This window comes from Anopheles aquasalis, chromosome 3 (genome assembly GCF_943734665.1).
Source record: "Anopheles aquasalis chromosome 3, idAnoAquaMG_Q_19, whole genome shotgun sequence".
NCBI classification, from domain to species: Eukaryota; Metazoa; Arthropoda; class Insecta; order Diptera; family Culicidae; genus Anopheles; species Anopheles aquasalis.
This window is the reverse complement of record NC_064878.1, coordinates 62436049-62459580: the sequence shown is the minus strand read 5'-3', so window position 1 is coordinate 62459580 and position 23532 is coordinate 62436049. Positions and strand designations below refer to the sequence as shown.

The window sequence follows — 23532 nt, the reverse complement described above, 5'->3', positions numbered from 1 at the left end:
ACTGCGGATGGATGGTTCTGTACATCATCCTTTGATCTGAAAATCCTTTCACAGTTGATTAAATGGGTCGTTTGCTCTTGACTGGTGGTCGTGGATTTGATTATTTTAAATCAGCAAATGGATCTCGTGGAATGTGAGATCCTCCCTCGCATTATCACAGATGGATTTCCCTTCGAGCTCTTTGAAGCGCGTGTACGCTCCACGTGTTATCAACTGTCTCAACGATGAAACACCACTCGCAGCTGGTTGCGATAACAAAATGGGGGTGCAAAATGTGCTAAACCAAATGCCCGAGGCACAATGAAAAGTTATTCCAAGTTGTACATTAGCCTTTTGCCCTTCGGTTATCGCTCTACATAGGGGTTTTCCAATTAATCGCTTATATGCTGCATGGCCGACAATTCGGACCGGGGGAGGCCTTTCACAATCTAAGTGGAATGCTGTAACTGATAGTTCTCGTTCAGTTTCATCTTGCCAGTGATGCAAAGTAGTTCAATTTAAAGTAATTTCTTCTTCATTGACCCCAACGAGCTCAACGGATGAAGAGTACAATCAACTTGAAGAAAGTATCGTATGCCATAAGCTAGTGCGTGCAACCGGGTGGATTCGAGCATTAGAAGCATGGAAACGGTACACTACAAACGATCAGCTCAGGACAGTAGTTCGCCAACGAATGAATCATCACGACCCCAGCGGTTGATCGCGATGATGCGGTTTGTGATCGTAAACAACTACCTTTCCAACTATCCCCGCATAAAACGGTCCTTGAAAGGATGCTGGAAGCAAGTGGAAAAACTAAATTGTTGTGCAGCGCCTTCAGCCCGCTCCTTAGCAAACCGAGAAGCATCGAAATGACCGAACACTGCTACATTGGAGGAGGATCTAGTCGAAGAGCACACGATCAAATTGGTTTCAAGAAGCAGCAACCAAAACCGGAGGTTCTTTTGGAGAGTCGTATAGTGCCATCTTGCAAAGTTCGTTAAATACAGCCCAACAGTGCCTCCCAGCAGCATCAAAAACCACTAATCCAGCTTATTTACATTGAGATGACCTACAACCTCGAACCGAAAACAAATACCAGACCGCAACCAATCCGAGCCCACGGATCTAACGAGCAAAGCCACTTCTACGCCCGTCGATCAACCGTATGCGCGTTGCTCGGGCGTTCTCGTTCGTTCGGCCTAATCGATTCGTTCCAGCGCTGCCGTTAAGCCGTTGGATCGGATCGAGACCTTCTTCTGGCCATCCCAGGGCTCACAGTAGCGTCTACTCAAGCCACAGGTCAAGCTAAGGTGTTGTCAGGTCGTGGTGTACATCTGCTGGAAACCAATTCACCACCAAAGGCCATCGCTTCTAAATGAGTTTTTTTTGCTCCAGGACCTTCCTCGCCTTTCCACTCCACTCCACACGCTACTTGACGTTGATTGATGATTGACCGCCGTGCGTTCTACCGCGGGAGCATCAGCTCGTCTCCGTCATCAGTGTCATCATCGTAGTATCGCGTTAATTAGAAGCACAAACTCTCACTTTTCAGGCTCTAATGCACACATCGACACACGCGCCCCTTAAAGGTGCACGGTTGGTTTATTGTTCCGGAAAATGGATGGTATTTCCATCGTCACCCGTGGCTTCCGTTTCCTGCGCCTCGCGGACACGTGCGTGTTTAGGGTGCAGGGTCGAACGTGAACAAGGACACGCTGGCTCTGCTAGGTGAAGTGGTAAAAGGTACACAACAGATCCGAATGGTTAGGTGTTTGCTCGCATTCACAAGACTGGATATCTATAGTCCACACTACTAATTTGTCCACCCACTATTGCCGGTCACGTGTTCAGTTTTTATTATCATTTAGTATGGCTACTACTGGTGTGTAAAGTTATATATTTAATTTTGTGTGATCCTGCTGCATGGTTGAAGATCCTTATGCCCTATTTACTTAGCACTTTTATTGTTAAATACTTTTGTTTCACTTTCGACATCTCGTATCTTCTAGCTTCCCTTCTTTTGTTTTTCAACGGTTGTTCTTTTGTTTATCTATACCTCTGCCTCCATGCCTGCCTTCATCGCCTTCCGGGTGGTTTCGAGTGTAAGGAGCAAGTTCTTCCCTTCTTCCCCCCCCCCCCCCAACACAATGCACATCCCATCCCATCAATATGGATTGCTCTTGAAGAACGGGTAAGTGTAAATGTTATCCAATAAATGGGCTTGTTTTCCTCGGTTTTTTTTTATCACATATAAATTGTACAAAAAATCCTATCCTATCCCTACCATCCAATATAAGGAATGCGCTCGATTCGCGGTTACAGGTTCCTCCTCCACCGCTGACCCTCGATTCACTCGATCTTTTCCGTGGCACGTGGCGGCCCCCGCTTCGCTCTTTGACTGCAAAGTAATGCCAACCTGTTCATTCCTTTATCATCGTCCCTATTGCGAAATGGTGCCCGACCCTCGCCGGTGTCTGTGCTGTATTTGTGTATAGTAGAAAGTTTTTCGAGAGAGTTAGGTAATTTTGTTTTAATAATCCCAGATTCCTTGCGGAAGGAGAACACAGTTTGGGATAGAGTTTTTTTTTCTTAAATGTGTGCTTGTGTCTGAAATGGGTGGAAGGATGTTGCTACTGCTGCCGCTCAAGAATCTACGGTGCGATAGTTAATAAGTGAGTACGCCAGCGCATGTAACGTCGCGGGTTTTTTTCTGGGGTGTTTTTTGTTGTTTCGCTAATACTTTGTGTATCTTTTGTGAACCGAAGCGCACTCACATGCGCTTGCGAACGCGAATAGAGATGGGGAATAGAGTTGAGGGATGAGGGGAGCGTGCAGCAGAGAAGGGAAAACGAGATGTAAGGATAAAAAACGGTCGATAATACTAGTAAACACATATCACCCCGAGATCGGTGGTCAGGAAATTTTGAATTTCTGCCACCGACTACGCATCGGCTTTGCACGCCCAGCCTGGTTGGTTTTTAGTCTTTTTGGAGTTGCCTCGTTCATTTATTTCCATCCATCGGACGGGGCCCCTGGTGGTGGCGAACGCCACACAGGAGGCGCAGAGGCAGAGGGCATCAAATACCATACAGCCCCATTCCAATGGGCGTCTGCTACAATGTATACCCTATGTTTTCATATATCACAATCAAAAACTAAAATACAAAATCGTCTTCGCGCTACGGACTACTGGCTAAACAGGCTCGGTCGCAAGGGTGGGCAACCGAGCTTCCCTTTTGACTTCCGGTTTCCGATCAACATCGTTTGTCTCTGCCCTCTGCGGGGCAATACTTTAATGACTTCTGCGGGATGTAATTTTTGAAAAAGGAAAACAAATGCTACAACCTGCCCAAAAGCACAGCAATTCCTTCAGCCAACAGGGCGCTCACGGAGCGTGTCTGGACTTTGCGTTGAACGTTTATAGCCGCCGAGCGCGCTGATCGCGCATATGGACTCCAGAAACTCGCAGGTGTGATGCAGGTGAGCGCTTCGATTGCCTTCATCGTGAAATGATAAGTCTCTAAAATTAAATACATTCACACTGAGATTCAGGTTTTCTTTCCTGTTCCTCGAGACAGTTGCTCTCGATACATCATCGGCGCGGCTTATCGGTTCACTCGCAGCGTTTCGTTTGAACGCAATGCATAATGTTCTCTTTTTGCAATACACTTAAGCAACGTGTTTGTGTAGAAACGCTGCTGTAAATTTAAGATAATTCAAAACAATGCCCATTGGTTGCAAGCGAGAACACTTTGGTGATGTGGAAAGGGTGAACCGATCCTTCGAAAGGTGGGTTCTGTGTTGTCCCCCTCCCGCAGTAGTACAAGGTACATCGTTCAAAGAGGAGGGTGTCAAGTTACAGTAAAACAGAAACAAAATCGTATCACGATTCACATCCTCTCCTCTTCTCGCTCCTCTCCTTCTACACGAGAAACGATTGCGAATCGCGGGATGCTGGTGTGTTATACTGGGCCTGGCGCCAGCCTGGCCGCGACCATAGAGACGCGTGAAGGCGCTGCTGGTGGTGGTGGTTTCAATTATCGTGACTTCCATCGATTAGCGACTCGTGCTGCTCCTCGAGGTCCGGTATTCTGACAACACTGGGCCTCCGGCACAACCATAATCGTCGGTAAAGAGTTTTGCCCAGCTTCAGCAACGGGTCACAGTCGTCGAACTTTACCAAACAGGCTACAAGCAGCAGTGACAGGAACATGGGTAACGAGCCGAGATAAAACATTGGCGGATAGGTTTTGCCATGCAGTACCATATCGAATAGCATGGCCAATGGGATCTGCAGCGAAATCGCGACCGTACCGATCAGTGACGAAGTAAGAAAGCAACCCCTGAATATGTAAATGAGAGAAAGCAAATAGAAATGCCCATCAGTACGGTATCAACTCATCAGTAGCAGCACCAGCGACAAACGATTCTTAACGTACCAAAGCCAGAGCGCTTCCGAGAGCACCGTTCCGACCAGCCCGTTCAGAAACAGCACGATAAACTGACGTCTCGTCGGTAACTCGAACACTTCCAGCTGCGAGAAGTTTAGCACAAACAGTAGCGGCCACAGGAGCAGCAGGTTCCACAAACCAACAAACCCGAAAAACAAGGGAATGCTAAACTTCCCATCCGCGTCACTCTTTCGCTTGACTAGCACCAGGTACGAGGCGTAAAAGAAGGCACTCAGCAGTGCCAGCACGATGCCTCGGGACATCTTCGGTTCACTTATCTCCGACAGTGATACCATCACCTGTGTTTCGGGGGAAGAGCAAAAGCGGGATTAAGATAAGAATAGTGTTAAGCAATGCTGGCCTAGGGATCACTTACCGCACCGGAGATGCTGAGCAGAACGGCGAAAAACTTGGACACCGTTAGCTTATCACCACAGGACGACGGGAACATGGCGGCCAGAATGAGGGTGAAAAAGCTCGAGGTTGAGCTCAGTAGCGTTACCATGGCCGTTTCGCTCGGTTCCAGGGCCAGTTGGAACATGTAGTTTGCGATAAACCACTGGAGAAAAAGAAGAAGAAATCCTTTTGATTAAGTAACTTTTCGGGAACTACAACGGGACGGAACGAACGGTGTCTTACCAGCACACAAAACAGTAACGCTATTCCGGCCGTTTTGTGGTGTGACTTTTGCCGATGGACACGTAAGCTGGCCGCGTACGAAAGGCGGGACATGAGCGCTTCCGATGCTTCGTGCGGTGACATCTCGCGCACCTCGGCCACCTTGCTGAAGCGTACACTTCGTATGCTTGAATCATCGCTCTCGGTGCCCGAAACCTGGGACTCGGTTTTAATAGGCACAAACGAAGAATCACTCTAAAACGGAACAGAGATATACTGTAGGTGATATGGAGCACAACGCCACGGAGCCTTTCATCGCTGCTTACCAAGCTGGATGGGCCATTGGCGAAATAACTTTCCTCCTCTTCAGCGTTATCCATGAGCTAAGGGAAAGGGAATAGAAAAGGGTATGTCACTCTATAGGCTTTTTGTCAATGAGCACCACACCCATGGGAATGCGGTAGTAAACCCAATGCTTACCGAATAGTTACCATTGCGCCCGCAGCTCTCCTTCCATGGGGCTACTAATCCGACCACTATCAAGTACAGCGTGAACATGGACGCCTTGAAGTACGTGCAGAAGAAGGGCTTGTCATAGTTTTCGTTCTCGTACAAGAACTGAACGGTGCAAGAGAAAAAGAGAAAAAGAGGAAGAACGGAGCCAATTATTAGCCACAAAACGGACGAGGACGAATTGGGTGCTACTACGGTTACGCTAATGAAGTGCCCCATCGACTGACCTTGGTTAGCTCACTCGACGACACCCAGATGATATCGACCAGCACCAGCAGCACGATACCGAGCACTAGCTTCTGTGCCTTGTTCATTATGCTTTCGTTCTACGTGTCTTTCCACACCCCTCGCCGATCGTGGCGGGGTCAGCGGTCTCCTGGCTTGACCCCGGAGGGGGGAGCGGAGACAGATGATGTCTACGGCACGGTTCACTTCGATGTAGGGATCTGCACTCCCTCTACTTCCGATTGGCAGTCACTGGGGCGGTTGGATTGCGAAATGGGTTCCACATTTAATCAAGATCGCGTGCAGCGTCGTAGACATATGCTTCTGCTAACGTTCCTGTATGCCCCTCGGAACGGTCCTCATTTCCTTGCGGTGCATTAAATTCCTGTATTAACCTGGTTCAATTTATGAACAATTAAATTCCTAAAACAGAGAAAAGAGAGAGAGCGTAAACCATTTTATCGACATCTGCAATATTATATAGGGCGCACTTAATTAAGAAATTCAATAAAAAGATTCCACTACACTACGAAAAAGTTCTGGTAGTTAAATCAGATAAGCAATTCAGATATTCATCTCGGGACACTTTGTTCACTAAGCTAGGGCGATACCCTGGTTACCATATGGCTCTATCATATCCAAACCTTAGTACGTCGTAGGAACCGTCGTCGTTGGAAAAAGCCAACTGTGATTTGAGCGCCTATTGTGATGGGGCCGCCAGCAGCATCACACGAGACGGCTGCTATCTCTTATCGCTGCTGTCAGGAGCGGGTTCACAGAATATACACTCGCCGCTTTTATTTGCTAGCCGGGAGGGTTAATTGCCCGAGACCCTAAATAAACATCCACCAAAAAATGGGCCCATTAACGTACCGGCGCCACAGGCCAATTGAGTCGCCGTTCGTCGCACGCTGCGCTGTGTGTTCGGGCGTATGTTATTGCGTTTTCCACCAGCGGGTGTGTTTCACCAAAAAGGAAAGCCCAATCACTCCCGCAGTAACCTTTCGGTAGGTGGTTCACTTTTCCCCGTTATTCTCGTGCCTCTTCTCGAAGGACTTCTAAATCGCGACTGCGGTCGCGATTTATCACGCGATCATACACTCGCACGTTCACAGGCGAAAGCTGGGTATCTCCAAGATGCTACAAATTTATGTTCTTCCCGCCGGCAACGGGAGTGGCGGAGCGACAAGACAAACAAAGGGGGAGTTCAAGGGAAGACCCCGCGGCGCTCTGGTCACCAAGATGCTGGGGTGCTGTGTGCTTAGAACACAGTCGTTTATTGCACCCGTTTACAGGCCTCTGCTGCTGGCGTCATCGTGACCACTGGCCCCCCTTTCCTCCTACTGGCTAGCTCTTCACGTGTCCAACCACGCATATGCTGTAGTTTGAACTGTGGCGTAGTGTTTACGCTCGACAACGCTCGCGATACGGCCCGAACCACTCCGGGCGTTGAACTGCGGGCTTATACGGTATTCACCGGTGGCCGTGTCCTGTAATCCTGGGGTGTAGATTCAGCTTCAGGTTTACGGTTTTCAAAAGAATATTCTAAGCTGATCGAAGCAACCAAACGCAGCACACAGAGCGGCAGGCGAGGCGACCTCGATGAATCATAATTGATAATGTAAATAAAGAATCAGCCACTGCCGAAGGGGGTAGACCCGGGGGCGCAAGATAGCGCATCACGTTCCGGAGCCACCCTTCAAAGGGCTTAATTATGTAACGAACTCACGAACCTTCACGGAATATCACTAAGACACTACAAGCTGGACACACGACACGCATTTACAAAGCAGGACACTCCAAATTAATAAATAAAGGACACGGGGACTCGGCGTAGAAAGTACGGCCCTCTCCGCGCACAACAGCCACAGAAATCTTCTTTGCTTGCCGCTGAACTTTCTTTTTTTTTTGCGCCTCAATCTGTCATCAGCCGACAAGGGGGTTTACAACTTGGTACAACATGGTACCATTTGGTACCACTTGGTACAACCCGTTGGGAAGGCTCGAAATGCGCGGCATCCTTCCGGCTGGACTGTGGAGGATGTTCGGATAAGTTATGGTGCACAGAACGCAGATGTTGTTTTCTCCTCCTCTCCTTCCTCTTCTTCTACATTTATTTCGTTTCGGAAAAACCTTACACACGGAACCGCAGGTCATGATTTCCCTGCGTTGTGGCGTGTACGGATCTTCCCAGAAAATGATGTTCGCCTTGCGACGGTACACCAGCACTTCACTTGTTGCACCTTCTCGCACTGTTAGTTGTCCGCAGAATACGAAACACACTCGCACAACAGCCACACTAAGATTAGATGACGACACGCAGCGACGATACCGTCTACTCCAGCTGGAACTCGAAGTACGATGAATCGAATACCTGGACACGCACAAAACCGTCCTCTCCGCCGGTGGTGAAGCTTTTGCCGTCCGGATGGAAGGCCAAGCTGTTGATCGGCCCGAAATGGCCCTTCACGCGCGCAAACTCCTCCTCGTACACCAGATGGAAGAAGCGGGAATCGAACTTTCCGGCCTGGGTCGAGGTTGTCGTCACCTCCATCGCATCTTGACCGCCACCGAGCGCGACATGCTCGTACAGTGGGCTGATTGCGGCCGAATTCACCGGGCGCTCGGTTTTGTACGTCTTCAAGCACACCAGCGACTCGGAATCGAACAGTTTGGCCGTGGTGTCCTTCGATGAGGAGATGAACATGGTGCCATCGTGCGACATCTGCATATCGGTGATGCTCGCCGTGTGATCGTTGACCGAGTTCAGCTCCTTGACCGCGCGCAAATCCCAAATGCGAATCGAACCGTTCTCGTGTCCCGTGATGACGGTTTCATCGAGAGCGCCCCACAGCATCGACGTGATTTTGCTCTGTTGCTCACCCATCGTCAGCTTCAACACCGGATCGGCGCTACCGATGCTGGAATCGATGTTCCGTACATCGATAATGAACAGCTCACTCTGCTGCTGCATACTGCGATCGGTGGAGTAGGAAGCCTGGTTACCGGAATAGCTAAAGTTGCACGTACGGACGGGCGAAACACACGGGATCGTTCCAAGCGCCTTTCCCGTTTCGACATCCCACAAGCTAAAATAAATGGTCAGTTAGTTCTTTCACTGTCTCCCAAATGGGTCCTCTTTTGGCTTTGAACTTACAATGTTTTCATGTCACCGGCACCAGTGATGAGCCGGGTGGTCGTCCAATCCACGTCAACACACCAGACCGCGCCAATGTGTCCATTGTACGTACCGAGTCGCTCACCGTTCAACGAGTACCAAACGCTGGGGCTGCTGTCCTTGGCGGACGAGAAAATCAGATCGCCCTCACGGTTGTACTTGATTTGCGTGATGGCACGCACGTGTCCCTGCAGCATCAAGGGTTTCTGGAAAGGGGGAACGACGATACCTGGTCATTAACTCATCCAATGATTCCGGTTCTGCCTTCGTTTTCTCGCCACAGCACTTTTAGAGGTTAGAATCGACTAACGAATCCATCCGGAAAGGATGTGGCCAGCGGAGAGCCTTGCTTGGATGGTTCGGGGCACCGTTTTCCGGTTGACCGTCTCGGCGGCACCTACCATCTTGAATCCTCACGTCCTTTATTCGACGAAAAGTGGAATTTGTCGCGGACGACGAGGTGTTCCGTGAAAATGCAAACTGCGAAAAGAGTCGGCCAGGGTGGTTTAACTAAGCGCGTGGAGTCGTAGCACTTTTCTTCGCTGTCATATTGGAATTTATTTTTGACAATCGGAGTTCACGTTCTGTTATGGCTGATACGAAAGAATTCAGCAACAGTTCGAGTAAATGTTGGACGATAAGAAGATATCTTTAGTGTTGTCGGATATTTTATGTTGAACCAATCAACACTTAACGTAAGTCATGCTATCTCTTTAGTTATCGTGGTGACGTGTTCTTACGGGATACCCCAACGGAAAGAAACATAAGCATGTTATCAGCATGTTAGTAAACCTTATCCAGCTACTGGCTCAGTGATAAGACCTGCGTGAAACAGGTATATAACGAGTTGCTTGAGGCAAAGATTGTTCAATCGATGTAGTCAAGATGAAAGGCTTCGTGGTTTTAGTAGCTCTGTTCGCTGTAGTTAGTGCTAAATGGATCGACATCGACTGGTCCAAGGTTCGCCCGATCGAGGAGTTCGATCACTACTGGGCTCGTCTACCGGCGGAGATGCAGATCTACCGTCACGCTAGCCCATCGCCGCGTATCGTTGGAGGCCAGGAGGCGACCCCAGGACAGTTCCCGTATCAGGTTGCGCTGGTGGGCGAATACGCCTTGGGAACTGGCGTGTGCGGAGGATCTATTTTGACCAACCTCTACGTTCTTACCGCTGCTCACTGTATCGTCGAGGGACCATTGAATGAACCGATCATCGGAGGTATTGCTGTCATAGGCGCCCATAACCGTATTGAGGCAGAGCCATCCCAGCAGCGTATCCCATATGAACCGTCTGGAATTGTAGCTCACCCGGAGTATACCCTGACGAACATTCGCAATGATATTGGCGTCGTCCGCCTGAACTCGCCAATCGAATTCAACGATCGTGTGCAACCCGTTCGTCTACCGGCTCGTTCGGATGATCGTCAATTCGGAGGATTCATTGGCACTGTTTCTGGATTCGGACTTACCGCAGACGGTGGAACCCTTCCGGATGTTTTGATGTATACCTCCAATCCGGTGCTTACGAATGCTGACTGCACTTCCCAGTGGAATTCCGATCTGATTGAGCCCCAAAACGTGTGTCTGAGTGGTGCAGGTGGTCGTAATGCTTGCAACAGTGACTCTGGTGGTCCGCTGACTGTACAGGATGGAGGCAGTCTTCAGATCGGTGTGGTGTCCTTTGGATCGGGTCAAGGCTGTGAGATCAACGTACCGTCAGTATATGCTCGTGTTACTTACTATTTAGAATGGATTGAGGCAAATTCTGACTTTGTGGCCAATTCTTAATTTGGAGATTGGAAAGGGAAAGGGCACCTTTGTGCTTCCGATAAGTCATGGAGATTCATGCAGAAGTGAAGAAGTCGTTAATAAATATTTGTCGTGAGACTTATTTTCAAACATTCAATACAACCACAAATGACACCATCCCATTATTGATATGAAGACTTCGTTTGAATGGCTATACGACTCACGTATCCTTATCTACCGGACCCCAAATCACGTTCTTATCAATACAATCTCCGATAACAACATTGGCAACGGAATTCCCAGGATGCACGTAACGGGTTTTCCTAAATATTTGGGATGGGAAATCCCCTGGAGTATCATTGATCAGTTCTATGAATTATCGGCATCCTTTAAACAAGATATTTGTGTTTCAAGCTAAATTCCGCCCACCGATTAGTCTCTTGTAAGTCTGGAGCTAATCGTGGTGACGTATTCAAGCCCAACGGAACGAAGCATAGCGTGTTATCTTTAAATAGCGATCACAATGCTTTACAGGTCGAATCACCAATCGAAACACCAATAAACCTAATCCAGGTTCAGTGATAAGACCTGCGTGAAACAGGTATATAACGAGTTGCTTGAAGCAAAGATTGTTCAATCGATGTAGTCAAGATGAAAGGCTTCGTGGTTTTAGTAGCTCTGTTCGCTGTAGTTAGTGCTAAATGGATCGACATCGACTGGTCCAAGGTTCGCCCGATCGAGGAGTTCGATCACTACTGGGCTCGTCTACCGGCGGAGATGCAGATCTACCGTCACGCTAGCCCATCGCCGCGTATCGTTGGAGGCCAGGAGGCGACCCCAGGACAGTTCCCGTATCAGGTTGCGCTGGTGGGCGAATACGCCTTGGGAACTGGCGTGTGCGGAGGATCTATTTTGACCAACCTCTACGTTCTTACCGCTGCTCACTGTATCGTCGAGGGACCATTGAATGAACCGATCATCGGAGGTATTGCTGTCATAGGCGCACAGAATCGTATTGAAGCAGAGCCATCTCAGCAGCGTATCCCATATGAACCGTCTGGAATCGTAGCTCACCCGGAGTATACCCTGACGAACATTCGCAATGATATTGGCGTCGTCCGCCTGAACTCGCCAATCGAATTCAACGATCGTGTGCAACCCGTTCGTCTACCGGCTCGTTCGGATGACCGTCAATTTGCAGGATTCATTGGCACTGTTTCTGGATTCGGACTTACCGCAGACGGTGGTTCCCCTTCGGATGTTTTAATGTACACCTCCAATCCGGTGATCACTAACGCTGACTGTATTCCCTATTACAACTCTGCTTTGATTGAGCCTCAAAACGTGTGTCTGAGTAGTGCAGGTGGTCGTAACGTTTGCAACAGTGACTCTGGTGGTCCGCTGACTGTACAGGATGGAGGCAGTGTTCAGATCGGTGTAGTGTCCTTTGGCAGGGCTTCTTGTGCGGACATCGTACCGTCAGTACACGCACGTGTAACCTACTATCTAGAATGGATTGAGGCAAATTCGGACTTTGTGGCAAATCCTTAAAGTGAAGATGTTGTTGAAAAGAAATATTAAACATTCAATTTCTCTCACATTGAAAATACATTGAACCTGCGAAATACATATCCTGCTGCCATTCTTTTCGGGAAATTTCTCGGTTTATTACTTAATTTATAATTATAACAGCATTTTCAAAGGGAGGCTTTCTTGCCACGGAATTTCTTCTGGGGCGTTTTTTTGACAACACTGGCCTGTTCTGTGAAAACTAGGCTACAACCCTGATGATTTTGTTTTCCTCTTCTTGTTCCACTCCGAGCTCCCTCCGTGAAATCGCGTTAAAAATGGAAAATTCTTGAGTTTAGTGGACGAATAGGGTGATAAGAGTGAGTTCAAGCCGTTTCCCAACTCTTGTCGTCGTTCCCGTCGGCAAAAGTGGGTCGGACAAGTGTATAAAAAGCTTGAAGAACCGCAGCGCGAAAGATTCACAAAACCACGGAGCTGCAACCACGTAAAAGGATTCAAAATCCTTTTTGCAACGCTGTGGGAACTAATCAACTGACTCACAATCAACTGCAGAGAGCACAGAAATCGGTGGCTGAGATCCGGGTGTCTCTAAAGCCAACCATCGGAAACCGCACAAGTAGAACGGTTCATGACTCTGCAAGGATCTGTTGCATTAACGATCGGGCCACCAAGTTTAGTGACGAGGCCTATATCCTCAGCGCTATATCCAGCTGGATTCAACCTTCGCGCGTCCCGTGCCTGCTTGTTGTGGTTTGGAGGGAAACCCTTCATCAACGATTTATCGATTTTCCCAGCAGCAGCGGCAACAGCACAACACATCCAGGGCGGGGGAAAAGGACGGTTGCCGTACCCAGGTGTAGTCGCGTGAAGCCATTCAAGGCACTCCTCGAGCCCTCGAGTGTTCTCAAAATGTCGCAGGTCAGACCGAAACGGCTGGACGGCGATCGGTGTCACGACGGGAAATGGTGAAAACTGTCCCGACCATTCGCAGTACCAGTAGCCGTAGTAGTAGACGCGAAAGCGAACGGAGCTAATCGTCGCAGCACATCCCAACAAATCATCGCCCACACTCTTCGATAGACGGCCAACCATACGAATCCTACGACCAAGCAAGCGCATCTGCTTTAGGAGTATCATCACCAGCGCCTGCTATGCCTCGGACCCTTCTATGCCCTGGCTGAGCTGCAGCTTCTCGTTCCCAGAGACACAGCGCACAGTCTACTTCGTTGTTGGTTGTGAACAGCGAGGACCGTAAGCAACGGAATCTCCGACGATCGGAACAGACGGATAGGTAGTCAGGAGGGCAACGCGAGAGTGACCGTTGGTGTGGCAATGGGCGGTTCCGTGAGTCAGGTGTTCCGTTCTGGCAGCGCGCTGCTTTCGAACCGTGATGGCCATAAGGTGTCGGAGGCAACGGTCGACAAGGTGAACACCATCTTCGATGCGCTCCGGGCCAATCCCAAGATTTCGATCCATCGGCTCGAGCCGCTCCTGCTACAGATACCGAAGGTACGTGCCGTTTCGCGGTGTCGTTGATCGGCCTGGCGCCCCGTACATGCGTCAATCCCCATAACCGAAGTGATCTCTCGCGATCAAAACGATCGTTCCGTTCGTCGTCACTACTACTGTTGGTCATCCTTGTTTACCCCTCCACTCTAACGCACACAAATAGACACAAACACAAACTCCAGTGAGCCCTGCCTCCCGCCCGCCGGTAGCACGCCGTGATTTGAATTCCATCGAGTGTGCCTATGCGCTAGTTGACCCACGGTGCGATCTATGACGCACGCATTTATAACTAATGTTGCCTGCATTCATTATCGCCCCAAAGCGTGAGTGAGCTTCCCCTTCTCCTCGCTTTCCGGTGGCGTTGTTGTGGTTCGCGCTTGCCACTGATTGTAGGACACGGCGTGCGGCGTGTGCCATCATCATTTTGCATCATCGTCGTCATCATCATGAGTTTCGCGCTTCACTGTGCACGAGCGCGTGCTGATGGCATTGATTGGGGTTTCGCGGGGAACTGTCGCATCAAATGGCAGTGTTTTAGCGGAACGCTAAACGTCAATTGGAACGATTGGCAATGGGAATGGCTTCATTGAGGCACGGCGGTATTTTTTTACTGTCCTAATTGTCCTTTTTCCAATTCCATTCTCACCAGTACGAAAACATTCTTGCCATACACGATGAAACGGGATACAATCTGCTCCAGAAAAGCGTCGGACTGAACCATGTCGAGCTAGCCAGGTGGTTACTGCACCGCCACAGACCAGACGTGAACCGGAGCTCATGTTCGCTGCCACTGCACATCGCCTGTTTGAAAGGGTAAGTGTCCGCCGTACAATCCCGCTATGTTGCTAATCATTGTTATTGCTTTCATTTGCTCGATAGTTACGAAGAATGTGTGGAACTGCTGCTGAAGCATGGTGCTAGAATCGACACCGAGGCGAGAATGTGCTTCCCCGGTGCCCATTCACACAACTGCGAAGAGAGCGGGAAATACAGAAGTAAGCAACCGAGCTTCCGGTGTCTGTGACCAAACCGAACGTTAACCATTCTATCACCGTTCTCTTGCCATTGCAGATCAAGGTGACAACACGGTTGGTGTGTGCGAGCGGCCCAACACGAAGCTACAGAATGCCGTCTGCTACGCGATCGACGGCGATCAGATCAATGTACTGAACATTCTGGCGCAGAAGATGGAAGAACCTTGGATGCTGTTTCGCGTTCGCAAACCACTGCTGCACATTGCTTGCGAGCGGGGTGCGTGGAAGTGTGTGCAGCATCTGGTGCAAACGCGCTCGGATGAGATCAATCTGATCAAGGACGAGTACTACCCGATCCATCAGGCCGTCCTGCACGACGGACGGTTTCTGGAGCTGTTGATACAGCACGGTGCCATTACGACGGTGCGTACCTGCACGCAACAAATGACACTACTACATGTCGGTAAGTGGCATCAGGATTTGAGGTTCCACTTTCGAGTACGGCTCTAATGTATGATTCGCGTCGTAGTGATATTGGCGGCTAGGAAATCGGCGGAAGATACACTGAGCACCATACGGATTCTGCTCGAGCGTGGCTGCAAAGAGCTAATCAACAGTCCGGATTCACTCGGTAATACACCGCTCCACGCTATCATCGTCCGGTACGCGCTAGAGGAAGCAAGGTAAGCTGTCACCGCGCGCAACGCTACCGTCTCGTGGACGCTCTTAATCGAAACTACTCTTTTTCCCTTGTAGATACGGTTACGATAAGTGGAACAAGTGGGACGTGCTGCATCTGGTGCGATTCCTGCTACAGAATGGCGCCAAGAGCTCGATCAACCAGAGCGGTAACAGTGCGCTGGCCTGTGTCTTTCGGCACATTCGCGACTGGGAGGTGTGCTACGAGTTGCTGAATATGCTTATCAAAGAAGGAGGTACGTATTCTCGGTCCCGCTTATAGTGCGTGCTGATCTCAACGGTTCTATCGTTTTACAGGCGATCCCAACATCGTCGGTCGAGATGGCTCCGTCCCGATTATGGTCTGTTTGGTACCTTTGATCAACAAAGACCCGCTGCACCATTTCACCCATTCAATGAAGGTAACTAGCCGCCAAAAGTGTCACATAATACTCAAACATTGGGCAACAGGGCGGATATTGACCGTGCACACTAGCACATGCACACACAGTTCTTGCACAATCGAATGGAATGAGCAAGGCTTCGGTACGGTGGGGGTTCCAAGGGCACACTGTCTCTATTTATAGCTTGTAAGCAGCTTACCGATGCCAAATACTCATTACGAACTGTTTGCTTTTCTTTTTTTTCCGTCTCCGATTACCTCACCGTTACGTAGGTTTGCTATCTGAACTGTATCCGGATTCTGCTGCAGAACGGCGCGAATCCAAACTGCTCGTACCGCTCCAACCTAACGCCACTGCACGTGCTGATCTTTACCGTGTCGGAGAACTTTACGCTCAATTGTGATGGCCAGAAGCGGGCCAACTTTGATTTTATCAAAAACATTCTACTGTTGCTGCTACAGTATGGGCTGGACTGTAACATCACCTCGCACCACATCCTCCAATCGGTGATCGACATGATCGTGAACGTGCGCTCCTGTCCGGATATCGTGTGCGTTTACGAGCTGCTCCTGCTGCTGATGCAGTACGGTATCGATCCGAACATTTCGCTCAGTAACAAGCTAATGCTGAATGGGGCCGCCAGTAGCGGTGGCAGTTCGTCCATCATTTTCGTCAATGATTTCATCAACTTCGGTACCAGTGGCATGCGTGGTGCACCGACACCGGCAGTAGTCGCCGAGGTAGGCGGTGGTGGCACTGGCGGCCCAGCTGGACCTTCCGATGCAGCCAGCGGTGCTGGTGGTGGTGGTGTAGGCAACGGTAGTAACGGTAACGGAGGATCCGTTGGCTCGAGCACTGGTTCTAATGGAGCAAGCAGTAGCGGCGGTGGCAATGGAGGCGGCTCGGCAAGTGGATCGGTATCGAATGGCAGTGATAACCTGCGTAACTCGTTCCGCCAGAACGCCCGGAACCATCTGCTGTTCTACTACATTATGCTGATCACGCGCAAGGAGTTCATTTTGCTTGATCGCGAGCAGACGTACCAGCGCATCATCTACCTGTTCTACTACTCGATGAAGCACGATTCACTGTTCAACTGCCTGAAGTCACTGCACAATCTGTTCATCGCTCAGGTGCCCCACAAAACGATCGATAACCTGCGCCATCTCATTATCACGCTGTACAAAAAGCCGCGCAGCCTGAAGCAGCTGTGCCGGGTGTGCATCTACGACAGTTTGGGCAAGAAGCTGGCCCCGAACATTAATCGGCTCAATCTGCCCGGCCCACTGAAGGAGTACGTCATGAACTTTGACACGTAAATGCCCATGGCCGCTAAATGTGGAGACGCGTTTATATGTTTCCAATCCGAGATCTCGATAATACTGTGTGTGTGAGTCTGTTTGTGTGTGTGTGTTTGCGTGTGTGTGCCTGAGTGTCTGTTTGTCCCCGGGGAATGGTCCGGAGATCGTTGTACTGTCCTTTGGTATTAAGATAATGAGCAGCGCGAGCAAAAGACCGTTTGTTACAGATGCTAAGTTTATGGTTAATGTTTAAAGATTAATGTTTAATGTTAAAAGGAGCTCGAATCCGTGAATTATTCTTGGTGAACCCACAGACATATTGGCCGACATTTACGTTGGACGCGCTCACCTTTCGGTTGGCGGATCGGGCCCGTTGCACGATCTTATATTCTGCAGTAAGCATTTCTCTCTTTCTCGTTCTTTCTCCGATTCGTAGTGATTCGCATCGGTCACATTCGTTTCAAGCTCTTTTTCTCTAGGTATCTCAGTATCGAATTATCCGATTATTAGGTAATCTCTTGCTGTGTTGTTAGGCATGTAGAACAAAAGTTTCCCCAAAAGCCCCTCCAATTCAATGATGGTCTTCGGTTGAGATGCTCATGCTTGAAGCTGAAACCAAACTGGTCCTGCTACTGGCTGGCATTATATGGTCCGGCACGAGCGTTGCCACACGGGTCTGCATCCCGATTTTCGGACGGAATGCCTCTGACACCAAGTTAGAGACGCCTCTGACTTGACTTCACTCAAGGCTGCTAGAAACTAACCAACTAGGAAAACATATATTTCATATGTGTGCATACTGTAAATACGGTGTTAGCCGCATTGCCGAAAGTATAAAAAAAAAACAACAGAAAGCAAAACATTTAGGTAGCGCGAGATATAAACAAAGAATATATGAACATATGAGAGTAAAGCAAGTGGTGCTTGGTGCGCTCCTGCCATTTGTCCCGGGCAAATATACTGAACTAGATATGATAACGAAGTAGAGCAGCCTTCTATACACTCTGTATTGAATCCAGCCGACCACGTCTGTGGGACTACGATAACCAAAACATACACACAGACACTTTTTCGTACAACAAACCGCCAGAAGAAAGGGGTTAAGAAGAAGGAGCAATTGTCTACGTCTACAAACTACTACTGCTGAACCCGAATTTCAATTTATGGAACGTGACTGAAGGACAAATCGAACAAAACTTGAACTGGAACAGTGTACTTGGCACTGTGTTGAAAGAAATGTAAAACAAAAACTGTTAGTAAATCGGCGACGGTAGTCGTCGTTCCGAGAACACTGGTCGTGTAAGTCAAGGGGGTTGAATCGAGCGTAATAAACTGTTTGACAAATGTGATTGTTGCGCGTTGAGTTTGTATTTTCATACCATCTACCGTTACATTATCTTCGCAATATTCCTCGTTTAAAGTGTGGCCTGAATCACGAAGCAAACTAAAAGGGCCACGAGATGACCTTCAACTGTTCTCCGAGAGCAACCTCTTGTGCGTCTGTTTCGTTCGTTCTTATATCCGGCTTTTCAAGGATGAAAGAATGGCAGGACAGGTAGAATGGATCACGGGCAAAGGCTGTTCATCTCCATGGCGACCAATTACCGAAGGTTTGAGTACATTGGAAAGGGATGTAGAACCCTGAAAGGTAGAACTATGCTCCTGTAATCCCCATTGTGCTGGAAGTAACTGGAAAAAGATCCTTGAAATTCAAAGATGTGACATTTTATTTCCAATCCTAGCGGTAGCAGTTTGTAATTCCCTTACCCAAGACATCTGTTTCAGGATACCACCTTTCCGACCTGGTAAGGCAGAGTAATGTGTGAAATGCACTTGCAATGCAGCAGCTAATGAGCACCGCACAATCCTTCGCAACCGTTACAGGGGTTCCGGTCTCTAGGAATGTTAATGTGTTTCGAATGATTACCGAATAGGTTCATAGGATGTCTAATTGTCTTTGAACCAGTAATAACTTCGCCCATACCTGCTTAAGAGTATCGATTTCCGTACCGATCCGGTTTCAGAACGAAAGTTTTGAAATAATTACGTTACAGGAAGGCATGTTTCAGGGTGGTGTAGAATGGCCATTATACCAAGCGGTAGCAAATATAGCAAACTTCCAACCACACAGTAACAAGGTGGACATTCGAAAGACCCCAGCTGGACGTAACGCTGGACCTCAGCCTCAGCTCAAGCTAAAGTCAGCAGACCGTATCGAGTGACGCTTGGTGGCTCAATAAACAATTCATTAATTAAAGTATCGCAACTAGCCCCCCCCTCCTGGTTCGATCGTCGATGCCGTCGATGGTGATTAATAGGAACACTGAAAAGCAAAAAGCTATTTATTGCCCGGTTTGAACACACGACGGCCACTCTGGCCAGCGCCAGGAGCAGGGTTGAAGCCTGGCACTGCAGGAGAGACGCTGTATAGCGATCAACTATATCCTTCGCGGATGTTTATTGATCCCGTGACTATGCGAGGATATGCGGTTAGTAAAAAGCCTTCCCACCGGTATCCAATCACTGCCACTCCAATTAGATGCCAATGTTGTCAGCTTGAAGTGATTGTAATTTTGCTATTCATTTCACTAATAGATCCCTTAGTCTGCTACACAGTGCTGTACAAACCATAACTGCCTTTAATATGCTTCTACATGCACGCCTGCGGCAATGGCACCGTCACTGCCACTCCGCTGCAGTTCACCCCGGAATCCGTCCTTCGAGGGTACAATCGCACGCGTCACAAGAACTGCCCAGCAAATCCATAAGCCTCTTGTGCGAAAAGCGTGAGTGTGCAAACCTTGAGCAGTGGCCAAAACTTTGACCTAACTGCAACCCCGCATATCGGCTCCAATCATATTTCGATTATGAACGAGCAGATCCTGCGGGTCCAGTCCGTCGGACATCCGCATTTGGCGACTTTGACCTTCGCGTGGGTTTCACATCAGGTTCGAGGAAATGCGCGACCAGCAGCAGTGACTTTAAGGTTCGCTGCTTGGCCTGCAATCGTCGCTAAACTCATTTGGGCAGCATCACGAACCTGTGACACCTGTGTCGGTACGGTAGTGACGTTCACGAGCTCTCCTTTGCGTTCGACGGTTGACGTGTTCTACAGGCACCTTAAGAAGGTCAACCCGAATCGCGGGGTTTTTAAGATCATGAACGAACTGGTTCTGAAGGGGAGAGAGAAAGATTAAGATTTGAATTGTCACCACAAGGAGGCCGGTTCGTGTACGAGTACGATTAGATTACCGGGGGGCTCCACTCTAAAACGTGTTTATTAGGGCGAGTTTTTTCGCTGCACACCTCAACAGGAATTAGATTAAGAAATGTCCAGAACCTTTGCCGCGGATACCTGTTTGCGATTAACCTGTTGTCCGCTTTGTTTGAAATATCGTGCAGTTCATCGGTTCAATCATTCTCATTATTAACAATTATAGAAGATTAGCTTCACCGACAGACTTCGTTCTTTGTTCGACTAAGGTTAATTCGGGTAAAATAATTGCTCATTTTTGATGATGAAGAAACTGTTCTGTTTTATTTTTTCAAATGAATGCCATATTAAACTGCTACTTTTCAAGTATAATTGGTCGTATTTTGAAATAGATTTGCTTAAAACTTCAAAAATGGCATCAATTTTAGAAAGGCGTGTCCGCAAAAAAATACTGTTCCGGTCCCCATCGTAGCCATGTGATGGGTCATCTGAAATACGCAAATCAATATTCCTTTCATAGATTATAAGTTTATCCAAGTAGCCCCGTCGAGTTTTTGTTGATTATCCAATTATTCGATTTTTGGCAGATTTTTTAAGTAGAAAAATTGATCACACTCTGGTCAAAACGGGTTCGTCGCTTAAACGGGCAAGTCTTTTGATTCAAACCAAAAACGGCACACTTTTGCCGATTTGTTTGTAGAAAACTATCAACCTATACATGTTTTTGAAAATGCCGTAATAAACTACTACTTTTCAAGTATATTTTGTCGTATTTTGGGGACGATTTGTTGAAGACTTCATCAAAAACTGATGCATTTTACGATTCAACCTAAAAATCCTTTTTTACTTCTTTTTTACTTCTTTTTTTTTTAAACTCCTCAATACCAAATTTCAATTCAATCAGTTCAGACTTTCGGAGTCAATAAGGGACATCCGAAGAGACATGAATTCGTTTTTATATTTACAGATATGCAGCAACATGTTGGTCTTCCTCAATTTCGAAACCATCAAGTGCCACTTACCGCAACTCACAAAAAATCTCGTACTTCATCTCGTGCTGCTGCGATCGACACGACATCGCGAGAAAAAGGTGAAGAAACGCAACGTTAATGCCAGAACCGCGTGTCCTCCCACACGGTCACCAGATGGCAAGGCGAGCGCGGCTTCATGGTGTGAGACCGACATCATCGGCATCATAGAAGGTTGCTGGTCACACCACCGGAAACATAGCCCAACCGTGGCACCTGGAAGCCGGAAGGAAGGATGGGAAGGTAAGGAGGCCGCCGATGGCAATTTCGTTCTGTCCTCGAGCAAGATCACCACCACCTTGCTACGGGCCCGCTCGCACCGGTGCCATTGCGGCTGAATGAATCAGGTGCACACCTGATTGATCGCACGCCTTACCCCGCGTTTAATAAGACATTGCTTGAATGCTTTGACGAGGATCGCGGTGGCTAGTTAGATTGATGACGACGACGACGCGGACGACGATGATGATGGCGATCTTTCTCAAGTACTCCCTTTCACTCATTTGCCTGGTGTGAGAACGCTTTGTCCAGTGTAAGCTACATGACCATCGTTTGCGTGGCGCTAAAACTAACCAATGACGGCGACAGGTCGTCATGCTGCAGCACCGGCTCATGCTATGGGCTTCGCGTATAGCATGAAATTACATCTTAAAACAATTCTCCTCAAACGTGCAAAACGTGGCTGCAAGGGCCTCAATCGATCGTACGCAAATTGGTGTACTACGTGCGACCCACTAGAAGGTGAACCTTCGCGCCGGATGTTGCACGGATTGCGTGAGTCAAGATTGAGACTAATAAGAGAAGAGGTCACACACATCTCTCCCTCTCTCCCTTTCTACTGGGAAGCTCAATATACTTGGTACATTCAGTGCCAATTACTGACCATACCCGTCATAAAGTTTATGCGCATGATGTGTCTCCAACAAAAAAAAGCAATCCATTTCCTCGCAAGGAAACACCCGGTGACCTTCGGAATATTCGCAGTAGTGAAGTGAAGACGCAATTTGCTTACCGGCGGTATGGAAAACCCCAAAAAAAACGCGCCAAAAGCGAGCGGTGCTCCAGTGTCCAAACAAGGAAATCGCTGCGATCAATCGACCGGCCGAGCGATCAACCAAGCTTAACATGGGGCGCTGAAAGGTTCTTTGTCTTTTGTGGCGCGCGGTGGAAAATGGCGCGCGCGCGTTTGGGAGAATGTGCGATACACTTTGTGTGCGGTTCGGAATTGCGCGAATCAAGAACACCGTTTCGGGACTAATCAAGGTTTTAAACCACACACCAAAAAAATACAATTTAAATACTGCATATCGTATTAAGAGGTTCATTAAGGCACAGGAGTGTGGAAGGATTGAAGCGTGAATTTTGTTTGCTCAGTAAAGCGTATTCGTTCCATGGCTAGCCCGCGGCTCAGATCGATTCGATGTGATTGTAAGGCCCACACAGCAGGAATCGAGAACATGCTTATAAATCACGATGACCAGGAAAACGGCTAAGAAACAAGTAAAAAAGTCTTAAATTCCTGTGCGTTGTTTCGATCTGCGCACATATTAGTTTCAAGCATACTATAACATTCTACTGATCATTTGGACAATGACGAGTGAATGTTAATGATTATGAAATGCTCAAATGTCGTATACGGAAGGTTTTTCTCTATTTTCTTGTTTCTAATAATATTCCACTAAATAACAATTATAATGTACAATAAATAAAAAAATCAAATTAAATTCTAATTTGAAATCAGAGTAAACATCGATACATAAATTCCCATCGAAACTCAATCATAGCTACCATTGGTACAATAAAAAAGCGAATCGCCAGTTTTTTCTTCTCGGTTAATATCGATAGATGTTAAGTGACAAGTTACCACAATTTAATAAGTGTTAAATAACAAAAATCATGCAAAATCCTCCAAAACACAGAGCGTCATAGACCCGGATTGAGATGGAACGACGGTATCGATATTGATTTTAAATTCTGAACTGAATTCATAATTTGGAAGCCAGCAGCGCTCAATCGCGAATCATACTCGGGTAGATCATTCCTAATCCCGATAGAACACTTCCATTTTCGCTCCGAATGTTCAGAAAAAAAGAGAAAAATACGTAAATGCCCTGAAAATGGTGAGTCGACTACCGTAGATGTTCCAGTTTTACTCCCGTACCAGTCCAGTTGTCGGTA

The 23532-nt window shown here is 48.1% G+C and overlaps 5 protein-coding genes across 7 annotated transcripts; 3 read left to right on the top strand and 2 right to left on the bottom strand.

Annotated features, from left to right (window-relative positions):
• Nucleotides 1-1547: 1547 nt before the first annotated feature.
• Nucleotides 1548-7668, bottom strand: LOC126578799 (solute carrier family 35 member F5). Of its 3 annotated transcripts, none has more exons than XM_050241716.1 (8): nucleotides 7523-7668; nucleotides 5792-6212; nucleotides 5532-5669; nucleotides 5378-5434; nucleotides 5073-5306; nucleotides 4810-4992; nucleotides 4422-4732; nucleotides 1548-4325 (listed from the first exon to the last, which is right to left on the bottom strand). In XM_050241716.1, the coding sequence occupies exons 2-8, from the start codon at nucleotides 5876-5878 to the stop codon at nucleotides 4016-4018; spliced, it is 1320 nt and encodes a 439-aa protein (XP_050097673.1). In that variant the 5' UTR covers nucleotides 5879-6212; nucleotides 7523-7668; the 3' UTR covers nucleotides 1548-4015. The 3 variants fall into 3 exon arrangements, with proteins under 3 accessions (XP_050097673.1, XP_050097675.1, XP_050097674.1); XM_050241718.1 differs by lacking the exon at nucleotides 7523-7668 and adding an exon at nucleotides 6663-7486; XM_050241717.1 differs by lacking the exon at nucleotides 7523-7668 and adding an exon at nucleotides 6434-6587.
• A 198-nt stretch (nucleotides 7669-7866) lies between these two features.
• Nucleotides 7867-9504, bottom strand: LOC126578801 (eukaryotic translation initiation factor 3 subunit I). Its single transcript, XM_050241722.1, has 3 exons — nucleotides 9369-9504; nucleotides 8947-9173; nucleotides 7867-8878 (listed from the first exon to the last, which is right to left on the bottom strand). Exons 1-3 carry the CDS (start codon nucleotides 9369-9371, stop codon nucleotides 8125-8127), a joined length of 984 nt encoding a protein of 327 aa, XP_050097679.1. The 5' UTR covers nucleotides 9372-9504; the 3' UTR covers nucleotides 7867-8124.
• A 336-nt stretch (nucleotides 9505-9840) lies between these two features.
• LOC126578814 (brachyurin-like) lies at nucleotides 9841-10831 on the top strand. The gene has a single exon (XM_050241738.1). It carries the CDS (start codon nucleotides 9853-9855, stop codon nucleotides 10753-10755), a length of 903 nt encoding a protein of 300 aa, XP_050097695.1. The 5' UTR covers nucleotides 9841-9852; the 3' UTR covers nucleotides 10756-10831.
• Nucleotides 10832-11367: 536 nt separating this feature from the next.
• LOC126578806 (chymotrypsin-like) lies at nucleotides 11368-12512 on the top strand. The gene is made up of 2 exons (XM_050241727.1): nucleotides 11368-11662; nucleotides 11957-12512. Exons 1-2 carry the CDS (start codon nucleotides 11368-11370, stop codon nucleotides 12265-12267), a joined length of 606 nt encoding a protein of 201 aa, XP_050097684.1. The 3' UTR covers nucleotides 12268-12512.
• Nucleotides 12505-18461, top strand: LOC126578792 (ankyrin-3). Its single transcript, XM_050241703.1, has 8 exons — nucleotides 12505-13755; nucleotides 14405-14568; nucleotides 14635-14750; nucleotides 14827-15192; nucleotides 15259-15412; nucleotides 15486-15664; nucleotides 15726-15829; nucleotides 16084-18461. Exons 1-8 carry the CDS (start codon nucleotides 13579-13581, stop codon nucleotides 17128-17130), a joined length of 2307 nt encoding a protein of 768 aa, XP_050097660.1. The 5' UTR covers nucleotides 12505-13578; the 3' UTR covers nucleotides 17131-18461.
• Nucleotides 18462-23532: the final 5071 nt, after the last annotated feature.

Bases quoted from the DNA above. Each gene is read 5' to 3' on its own strand.
- LOC126578799 (XM_050241716.1), bottom strand. From the start codon at position 5,878: ATGAACAAGGCACAGAAGCTAGTGCTCGGTATCGTGCTGCTGGTGCTG. The intron at 5,670-5,791 runs GTCAGTCGATGG...TGCACCGTTCAG, and splicing joins CGTCGAGTGAGCTAACCAAG to TTCTTGTACGAGAACGAAAA. The intron at 4,326-4,421 runs GTACGTTAAGAA...TTACATATTCAG, and splicing joins TCGGAAGCGCTCTGGCTTTG to GGGTTGCTTTCTTACTTCGT.
- LOC126578801 (XM_050241722.1), bottom strand. The intron at 8,879-8,946 runs GTAAGTTCAAAG...CATTTATTTTAG, and splicing joins GCCGGTGACATGAAAACATT to CTTGTGGGATGTCGAAACGG.
- LOC126578814 (XM_050241738.1), top strand. From the start codon at position 9,853: ATGAAAGGCTTCGTGGTTTTAGTAGCTCTGTTCGCTGTAGTTAGTGCT.
- LOC126578806 (XM_050241727.1), top strand. From the start codon at position 11,368: ATGAAAGGCTTCGTGGTTTTAGTAGCTCTGTTCGCTGTAGTTAGTGCT. The intron at 11,663-11,956 runs GTATCGTCGAGG...GACTTACCGCAG, and splicing joins CGTTCTTACCGCTGCTCACT to ACGGTGGTTCCCCTTCGGAT.
- LOC126578792 (XM_050241703.1), top strand. From the start codon at position 13,579: ATGGGCGGTTCCGTGAGTCAGGTGTTCCGTTCTGGCAGCGCGCTGCTT. The intron at 13,756-14,404 runs GTACGTGCCGTT...CATTCTCACCAG, and splicing joins TCCTGCTACAGATACCGAAG to TACGAAAACATTCTTGCCAT. The intron at 15,830-16,083 runs GTAACTAGCCGC...ACCGTTACGTAG, and splicing joins ATTTCACCCATTCAATGAAG to GTTTGCTATCTGAACTGTAT.